The 10,111-nt window shown below is 38.5% G+C and overlaps 1 protein-coding gene across 1 annotated transcript; it reads left to right on the top strand.

Moving 5' to 3' along the window:
* The first annotated feature begins 286 nt into the window (after positions 1-286).
* scamp4 (secretory carrier membrane protein 4) lies at positions 287-9,808 on the top strand. Its single transcript, XM_014986979.2, has 7 exons — positions 287-413; positions 950-976; positions 1,295-1,423; positions 1,541-1,697; positions 4,877-4,978; positions 7,620-7,737; positions 8,380-9,808. Exons 2-7 carry the CDS (start codon positions 970-972, stop codon positions 8,566-8,568), a joined length of 702 nt encoding a protein of 233 aa, XP_014842465.1. The 5' UTR covers positions 287-413; positions 950-969; the 3' UTR covers positions 8,569-9,808.
* Positions 9,809-10,111: the final 303 nt, after the last annotated feature.

The following is a 10,111-nucleotide window of genomic DNA, read 5'->3' on the forward strand; positions in this document are numbered from 1 at the left end:
TCTAATGGAACTTATTTAAATAAAATAATAGTTTTAATTATAATATCTTGATTATAAAACATACAGTTTTGCTCAACTCAGTGAGAATTTTTGGATCATGTTTTCAAAAGTTTTACAAGAGTTTCTTAAAATTGTTTCCAGTTGTTTATGAAGTGGGTGGAGACGGAGGAACGTAATCACGCTGTAGTCACGCGTTTTCCGTTTACCGCTCGCGTGAATTCTGGAAACTGTAGTTCTCTGTTCACCGCCCCTGAAAGGGCCATGTCAACAAAGAGAATAGTATTAAACTACAAAATAATACACGGTGCAGCGCAGTCGCAAAGCGTTTGACTGGAGTCGAAAAAGCGCATCCCGAGTGTTTCGAGGACCCCTGCATTTGTCGACGGAAACGTGAGGAGAAACGTCTAAACCTGGTAAAAGTAGCATTTATTTAAATAACGTCTTGCATCCGCGTCATGGCCGGAAGAGTTTCACTTTTTTCCGCTATCAGACAATTGCTCAAACAAAGCAAATATGTAATATAAACAGATAATTGACGCTCTTCTTTGCTCATCGTGGTTGGACTCCTGTACCAACAGAGCGAGTTAGCTGCTTTTTCCTTCCTGCTATCCTTGCAGCGTGAACATTAGATAACTTTGAATGGGTTAGATGAGTGCATAAGTTACTGCTTGGTTGTAAAATTAGTCACCAGTTAGACCAAAGTCGAAATGGGCAGAAAGGAGTTTCTCGCTGATTGTATTTAGACACATTTTTAATTATATAAAAATTATATATAAAGACGTAAATATGTGTTCCTGAAATTACAGTTATTGTTGTCATTACTGTTGTTGAACAGCATAGCATGCAAATTGATAGTATGAATAATTATGAATATATTTACTAATTCACAGAATTATTAAATATATATGAATATTTACATATGTTGTATCTGTGTGTTCCTGTTATTTAGGAAGGAAGGGGAATTTCAACATGGCAGGTTTGTGTTTATGTGTTAATTCAATTTTTATTCCTATTATTCCTATATGAATTCCTATTCATGGATTAATATTAATCTATATTCATGGATTATGTTTTCATTAATCCATGAATAGGAATTCACTCCCCACCCAAAAAAGGGAGTGGATTTCCATTGATGAAGATCCATGGATCTTCATCAATGGATGAAGATCCATTGATCTTCATCGATCAATGGATCGATGAAGATATTAATCTAGAAGTTAACGTTTTCCTAACTTTTGGATTCTTAAACAAAAATGCAGTAGGAATGACTGTGAATCTGTGCTTCCTCTTTTAGAGCGGGTAAATAACTTTCCTCCCTTGCCAAAGTTCTTAAGACTAAAGCCATGCTTTTACCAAAACATCGATGAAGAAATCCCTGCACCTCACAAGCAGCTGGTGCAGAGAGTTTACAAGCTTTGGATGAGTAAGTAGTTAACGCACACATTTATCATAAAGAAAATGTTCTTTTTCCCTTAATCTCAAAATCACTCACTTCCTCTTTCCTCCGACCCTCCCGCCTTTTTCCCCTTCTGGTCTTCAGTGTATTCGGCCACACTGTGCATAAATGTCATTTCATGCATTGCTTGGTGGGCTGGAGGGGGAAGTGCCGCAAACTTTGGTTTTTCTCTGCTCTGGCTCCTTCTCTTCAGCCCCTGCAGCTACACATGTTGGTTCCGACCGCTCTACAAAGCTTTCAGGTAAGTGGTTTAAATCCTATCAAAACATGTTGGTTGTTAGTAAAGGCTGCGATTAAATCAGGACTCGGTGCACGCCTCAAGTGTTTCCACACCTCTCGAACCTTTTCATGTTGTCGCATTGCAACCACAAACCTCACTGTGGTTTTTACTGGCATTTTGTCTAATATTTGTATCTATTATGTCACTGACCACGTGCTCTGTGCTTGTTGAAGAAAAGCATTGCCACAGAATAACGCTGCCCCCACCATGCTTCTCTAGGTGTGTTAAAGCGATGTGCAGTGCCAGGTTTTGGGGGGTCTGGTTGCCTCGCATGGTGTTTTGTTTGGTACTTACAGATATTTCACACTTGGTCTTGTCACTCTTTTGTTCATTTCGTGCCAAATCAAGATCATTAATGCTCTTAAAGGGCTGGTTGTGCCACAATGAACCGATAAAACCTGTTCACCAAACTGTTAAAATATCAGTGAATTCTTAAAATGAAATAATATTATTGAACATCCTTTCAGTACCTTCAGGATTTTGTGATTCTTTTTGTGATTTTTGGCTATAAAAATCAATGAGTTTGTGGCGCTAATTTGGAAATATTTGCAATATTTGCACTTATTTATGACGGTAAACGCAACTTTTTATTACTCGCTGTACAGATTGTGGATTATATACAGGTGCTGGTCATAAAATTAGAATATTGTGATAAAGTTCATTATTTTTCATAATGTCATGATAAAAATTAAATTGTCATATATTTTAGATTCATTGCACACCAACTGAAATATTTCAGGTCTTTTATTGTTTTAATTTTGATGATTTTGGCAAACAGCTCATGAAAACCCAAAATCCCTGTCTCAAAAAATTAGAATATTATGAAAAGGTTCTCTGAACGAGCAATAAAAATAATCATCTGAATCAACAAAGTAACTCTAAACACCTGAAAAAGATTCCTGAGGCCTTTAAAAACTCCCAGCCTGGTTCGTTACTCAAAACCGCCATCATGGGTCAGATTGCTGACCTGACTGCTGTCCAGAAGGCCATCACTGACATCCTCAAGCAAGAGGGTGAGAAACAGAAAGAAATTTCTGAATGAATCGGCTGTTTGCAGAGTGTTATATCAAGGCACCTCAGTGGGAAGTCAGTAGGAAGGAAAAAGTGTGGCAGAAAACGCTACACAACGAGAAGAGGTGACCGGACCCTGAGGAAGATTGTGGAGAAGGGCCGATTCCAGACCAAATTAAATTTTCATCTCCATAAAACTTTTCAGCAGATGGAAGCATGAAGTGCTCCAAAATCTTCTGATAGCTGCTGCATTGATCCTGCCCTTGATAAAACCCAGTGGACCAACACCAGCAGCTGACATGGCACCCAGACCATCACTGACTGTGGGTACTTGACACTGGACTTCTGGCATTTTGGCATTTCCTTCTCCCCAGTCTTCCTCCAGAGTCTGGCACTTTGATTTCCGAATGACATGCAAAGTTTGCTTTCATCCGAAAAAAGTACTTTGGACCACTGAACAACAGTGGTCCAAAGTGCTGCTTCTCTGTAGCCCAGGTCAGGCGCTTCTGCCGCTGTTTCTGGTTCAAAAGTGGCTTGACCTTTGACCTGGGGAATGCGGCACCTGTAGCCCATTTCCTGCACACGCCTGTGCACAGTGGCTCTGGATGTTTCTACTCCAGACTCAGTCCACTGCTTCCCCCAAGGTCTGGAATCGGCCCTTCTCCACAATCTTCCTCAGGGTCCGGTCACCTCTTCTCGTTGTGCAGCGTTTTCTGCCACACTTTTTCCTTCCTACTGACTTCCCACTGAGGTGCCTTGATATAACACTCTGCAAACAGCCGATTCGTTCAGAAATTTCTTTCTGTTTCTCACCCTCTTGCTTGAGGATGTCAGTGATGGCCTTCTGGACAGCAGTCAGGTCAGCAATCTGACCCATGATTGCGGTTTTGAGTAATGAACCAGGCTGGGAGTTTTTAAAGGCCTCAGAAATCTTTTTCAGGTGTTTAGAGTTACTTTGTTGATTCAGATGATTATTTTTATTGCTCGTTCAGAGAACCTTTTCATAATATTCTAATTTTTTGAGACAGGGATTTTGGGTTTTCAAGAGCTGTTTGCCAAAATCATCAAAATTAAAACAATAAAAGACCTGAAATATTTCAGTTGGTTTGCAATGAATCTAAAATATATGACAATTTAATTTTTATCATGACATTATGGAAAATAATGAACTTTATCACAATATTCTAATTTTATGACCAGCACCTGTAATCTGACATCAGTTAAAGCTGAGGCAGCTGTTTAGTACAAGTAAGAAAGTTTTTGACAATTTTTGAGAATAATATGCAATAAAGTCCCAATTATGTATTAGCGCAACAAAAGAGCAGGGATTTGTTGATTTTGCGTGAATCTCCACTATAACTCTCAAGAAACTGAAGGGACTGATTGATATAATTTAGCAATAAACAGAAAAAAACTGCACTGATTCGATTGATAACATAATATTTAAGCACACTTAGTGTTTAGTGCAGAATCCGGAAGGCCACGTACAAAGCTATGGTGGGCCAGATTTGGCCCACAGGCCTCAGGTTTGACACGTGTGCAATACACAGTTCTCTGTGAGATGTTGAAAGCTTCTGAGATTACCTCTGTTTTCTAATTAGTTGACTCTTGAAAATAATTCGTCGGGTTTATTTTCATTTAAAAGTTTCTGAGTCAAGTGAACTGGCATAAAATGCACATCACACTGTTCAGATTTTTATCTTTAGAACGGTTTCTGATCTGAGTTTCACTTTGTTTCACTTTACTTGCTAATTTGTGTTTGTCCGTCATAAAAAAAAAACCCAGATTAAAATATCTTGACGTTTGCAGTTGTAATATAACAAAATGTGGGGGGAAAAAAACCCAAAATATGTAAATTCTTCTTGCATAATCATTGCTGATTATTTTCAGATATTTGGTTGATATCAGCATTGATACAGTTGTAGAGTGATAATCTCTGTCAGAGGAGCTTTTTCCTTTCCATGTAAAATTTGTAGCCTGGCTTTTCTGGTCTTTCCACTGCTTGTTTTGTTGACGGTATCACGTTTCATAGCGTCAGATTTTCACATAAAAAGTTAGAATCAAAGAAAATGGAGCTGCTCTGAATCTCTCCGGCATCATGACTTTGTGTTTCCCTTTGCCGTTCACAGGGCTGATAGCTCCTTCAACTTCATGGCCTTCTTCTTCATCTTTTTCCTTCAGTGTGTCTTGACCGTTATCCAGGCTATAGGCATCTCTGGATGGGGAACATGGTGAGTCTGGACCAAACTTACTGTCAAGACTTTGTCTGTTTTGTCCACCAGTTTGTTTGTTTGTTTGTTTTTTATCAGAGATAATCTCAAGGAATTTTGCTATCTAGTTGTTTTTTACTTTACGTCTACTCTGTTATCAGACATTTTACTTAAAATGAAAGCAAAGATATTTAGATTGAACTTGTTCAGACTCTACTCCATTGTCATTTGTGTTGTATCGTGACAGTACGCAGCTGTTCGCCAGGTTTGTTGTGCCATTACTGTCCTAATATTTAATGTGTAAACATGGGAGGATAGACAAGGTGAGCAATTTAACGCTAACTCAACGAACGACTCTGATGTTTTAGAGAAACCTAAAAAGGTCAGTAAAGCTCCTTAGTCTACAGCAGTGAAGCAGAAAACCTCCTAGGTAGATGTTAGATGTTAGCTTTTGGGATATGATGGCGCTCTGTTGGTCTGAGCTCAATCGTCAAGACGCGCTTCGTCCTTCTGTGGCACAAATTAATGGAGGAAACTGTGAATCAGCTGACAGCTCAGTCGGCTGTGAAGTAATGAAGCAATAAAACAAACCAGAGCGCTTCTTTGCTATGCCCACATTTAGGTTTAAAGGCAGTGGATGCTAATGTGGCTAATGCTAACACAGGTCATCATGGAGTCGGACTGCAGCTGGCAATTAGAGCAGAAAAATGTCCAGAAACCGTGGCAACCTTCCCTTCGTCTGTAGATTATCACTTAAGAAAATTTTATGCAAAATTACCAGAAAGATAAATATTGTACAGGGCTGCTGCTGAACACATCTGCATAGAGCGGATCTTTGTTTACACTGTAAAAAAATATGTTTGGTATGCAGTAGATCCATGTTTGTTTTAAAAGATGGTTTGTTTTAGTGTAGAATGACCCTTTATGTGTCCTTCAGTAGTGACTTTTTATTTGCATTATCAAAAAGCTGACAGGCAAATGGAAGCACACAAAGATGAGCACTTATATTTAAATAAAATAAAATGGCTGCCTGGCTGAAGCACACTTCCATAAAGGATATCAACTTGTATGCTAAGTGTTATGTTGTTTACCATTTTGCTAAACTGCAAAGGGATACTTTCAAATTGTATATATATTTTAAACAATGCTTGAATTGTCTTTTAATTATTGGTTTTCCCCAAATTAAAGAAGTTAAAATATTGTCATAGTAATTAATCCTATTTTTTTGCTCTTATCTATAGAGAACCCTTTGCCTCTACGTATTCAGTTCTTTTCTTAGTACAGATTTTTAGAATATTTGCAACCTTTTTCGTAGTTCTCCACATATTTGTACGCATGACCTAAAACCATCACTTATTGGTGATTCTAATTGTTCTAATGACTCAGTATAGAAAGACTGAAATGTGATGCTGTGTCATTCTGGCACTTTCTCTTTCATCTGTTAATCAGACTCTCCACCGCGCAGCGTGATGAAAAATCCGGTGGTTTTGAGATCATAAATATTCAGACCTGGGTTAGATTGATGATAACCAGGTCATGTCGAGGTTCAGCTTGCAAGAGTGACGGAAAAACTTTACTCTGGCAGAAATAAAATTGAAAACACCTAAAAAATATATATATCCTTATTTTTAAATCAATGTTTTAGCATCTACTAGATTAATTTAAAGAAAAACACATCAATCTGTGTGAAAGAACGACGCACGAATGGCTTTTTAACTGGGTGCTCTTCTGTCAGGTGTTGAACTACATCTTTACCACAAACTAGATGCATTAAGCCGAGGTGCAGTTAGCTATTTATGCTAGCAGGCGGCACAGCATGATATAAGAAGCACAGTTAAGCTTCTTACTGCATTAAAAGGAATTTATTCTGCTGTAAGATGTTCATCATGTGAATATTTTAAGTAACTTCAGAATATTAGTTTAGCATTCCTTCCCTTCAGCGAGATTTCTCTCTAGAAAAACCACATTAGAGCATCGGCCACAGACCTTTATACTCTGCTCTTGTCAGCTGCCTAAGTAATCTCTTAAGCCACCTTTTATTTTTGTATCTCTCCTTAGTAAAGACACGCACAGCAGACGACGGCATCAGGTCCTTGTAAAACGTAAAAATGTAATCTCTGAATCGTACGCATTTTTGACTTTAAGGAAAAGTTGAAAATGATGAATTGCTCTGTTGATGATCCAGTCATTTTGCATACTTCTCCAGCTGTGTGTGCTTGAGGGTTTTCTGTTTTATTGATGAAATCTGTGTTGTGATGAAATTTCTCCAGCCTTGTAAAAGAGTGAAGAAGGTGGTTTCTCAGCAAACTTAGCAATTCTTTTTTGCATATCCAGTTTTTTTTTTTCCCCTGCAACATATCTGCTTCAATTTAAAAAAAAAAATTTAAATAATTTTTTCCTTTTTTTTTTGCCTAATAAACATCCAAAACAAAGCATGTTCCCTCTGGCAGTCTACACACAATTAAGAGAACTGCACACATGCTTGTTGTGACTGTACTGTTCACTCGTGGTTTTAATAATGACTCATTTGATTATCGAGTGTGTCACCGCATCTCAGTTCTCACTGCTTAATAATGTTTGTATTAAATCCACTTTGCTGTGTGTGCTCACTGTCTGATACACTAACTCGTACTACTTCCATCTCATCCTCACCGACACAAAGCGGCTGGATTGCCACAGTGATGTTTTTCAGCCAAAATGTGGGCTCTGCTATAGTGATGCTTATCACAACGCTGCTCTTCACTGTGGTGGCCGCACTAATGGCACTGGTCCTCATTAAGGTGAGTGAACAACAAGCTAGAAGCGATTTTTACCCTTCAGCGTAGTTTTTGAGTTTATCGACAGAAGTCAAAAATACGGGCGAATCTCAGTCAATTAGAAAATCATTGAAAAGTTGATGTATTTTTCTAATTTTGAGAAAAAGTGTTTTGCTTCCTTTACATATAGTATTTATTCTGTTTTGGATTTTTTTTTTTGGTGGGGGGAGGGAGCCTGGGGGTCCAGATCATCAATCAAATTTGATAAAAATGCAAAAACAGATTTTAAATGATGATTTTTGTTAATTTAGGGAAGTAATATATCTAAACTAACCTGGCCTTCTGGGAAGAGTTAAGGTTTTGGTGTTAGATTAATTTCTCTTGTAACCTAATCTTTCACAAATATTAACTCCATGTTGTGAAGACGGCTTCAAGAAGAGCATCAGCTGTCAGAAGAACACGTAGACTGGTCCAAAAGACCCAAGCACCACCTCAGGGATTAAATTACTTTTTATTTTATAAATCAATTTTAGCCGTCGTCAACAAAATGACCAGAAATAAATCTCCCAATCTCTACAATGCATTAACTTTTCAGTGTCACTCTAATTAATTGAGACGTCCCTGTTCGCCAAAGTCACAACGTTTCCTCCTGTTTTCGTGTCCCAGGTGCACAGGATGTACCGCGGCGGCGGCGGCAGCATGCAGCGCGCTCAGGAGGAGTGGAGCACCGGGCTGTGGAAGAGCGCCCCGGTGAGGGAAGCAGCCTTCGACGCCGTCGCTCAGACGGCCCAGGGCCCGACTTTGCCTCAGTACCCCACCGCGGTGCCCAGTTACCCTGACAACAGCCACTGGTGATGGCTGAGGTTCGCCACTAGGGGGAGACAGATGATCGGTCATTTCCACAATGCTGACAAAAGCACTTCAAAACAAATCAGCATGTCACTCTCAAAGTATGGATTAGACAGTTATTTTAAATTTAAGTAAAATAATAGCTATGAAAGTATTTTTTTTTTTCTTATTTGAAAGTTTTTTTCATCAACCTGAAACTGTTTGGAAGGTTGCCTTCAAAGTGTGCCATTCTGTTTCTACTTTGTTTACAAAAGGTTAATAAGAAAAAAAACAAAAAAAAAACAAATATAGTCTTAGACTTAAATTAAAGATTTGCTTTTGAAGGTTTAATGGATTGCAGACATGCAGAAACAAAATGAGTGATCACTTTAAAGCAAAGTGAAGAAAGTGTGCCTTATGGATCTGTGTAATGTTAGGATTTTTACAAATCTGCATGCTACATAACGTAGCATGGGTGATTGTTTTTTTTTTTCCATAATTTTATAAGTTTGGTTTGTTAGCGATGCTTCCATGCTTGCCTTACTGTTGCAGATTTTGCATGTTTAAAGTCTCCCGCTTGACTTGCGCCCGCCTTAACAAAAGCTGCAATTTGTTTTTTGTTGAACTAATCGTATGCTTCAGTGAAGCAGGTTTTCTGTTTGATTTCTTACTGAGCACTGATATGCCAAAACACTTAACTCCTCCTCTTTCACACCCTAAGCAGCCAGAACAGCTGAGTTTTGTTTGCTTTCAGTGGATGAAAGCATCTTTATCTCCTGGTGCCATCGTTGTCGTTTCTTTCACTTTCCACCAGATACAGATTTTGTGTTTAATCACAACAGGCTTGCATGTGGCCACTAAAACATTCATCTGAAATGAGCTCGTATCTTGCTTCCAATATCCAGACTGATTGAAACCTGCATGGATCAATGGATTAACTGCAGGCTAATTCTGAGTTGGACTCGACTTTTGTCCTTCCAACATGCTTTTTATGTATGGAATTAAAATCTAATCTTGCGCCTGTCAAAGCCTGCCTGAAGTCCACATCTCATGCCTGAACTCCACATCTCAACTAAGAGGAAAAAGACGGTGCCTCCATTGTAGATTTTGACATTTTATTTACTTTTTCTTGTTATTAAAGTGTCCTTCGAGGACAACTGCCAAGTGTAACGTCTTAAATCTTCTGTATTAGGTTTCAGAAAATAAAGCGGACGTGTGAAAGTATTCTATACATGTCGCGACATTTCAATAAATTACTTTATTCACACAGCGTTTCTGGTTTATTCCACCACATTGGACTGTTTAACTGCAGTTCGTATCACAGTTTGCTTCTTCCACGAAGCATTGCCACAGCAGAAGAATGCACCACTTTTGTGCTTTGTCACAATGTGTTGTGTCATATTTTGTTTTCTGTACTTTGTTAAATCTGAAAGCCAAATGTCGTATTTTGTTGGGACTCAAATCGAAGCATTATTTTGAAGCAGAAGAAATTTGACACTTGGTTTTCTGGTCTATCAGAGTCAGTGATAGACCAGAATTACTGAGGAATAGGCATTAATTAAGTAGTGCA

Source organism: Poecilia mexicana, unplaced genomic scaffold (assembly GCF_051168715.1).
Source record: "Poecilia mexicana isolate PSO_F unplaced genomic scaffold, ASM5116871v1 scaffold_4, whole genome shotgun sequence".
NCBI lineage: Eukaryota > Metazoa > Chordata > Actinopteri > Cyprinodontiformes > Poeciliidae > Poecilia > Poecilia mexicana.

Excerpts from the sequence above, each read along its gene's own strand:
- scamp4 (XM_014986979.2), top strand. Across the intron at positions 1,424-1,540 it reads AGTTTACAAGCTTTGGATGA|TGTATTCGGCCACACTGTGC; the intron begins GTAAGTAGTTAA and ends TCTGGTCTTCAG. Across the intron at positions 4,979-7,619 it reads ATCTCTGGATGGGGAACATG|CGGCTGGATTGCCACAGTGA; the intron begins GTGAGTCTGGAC and ends ACCGACACAAAG.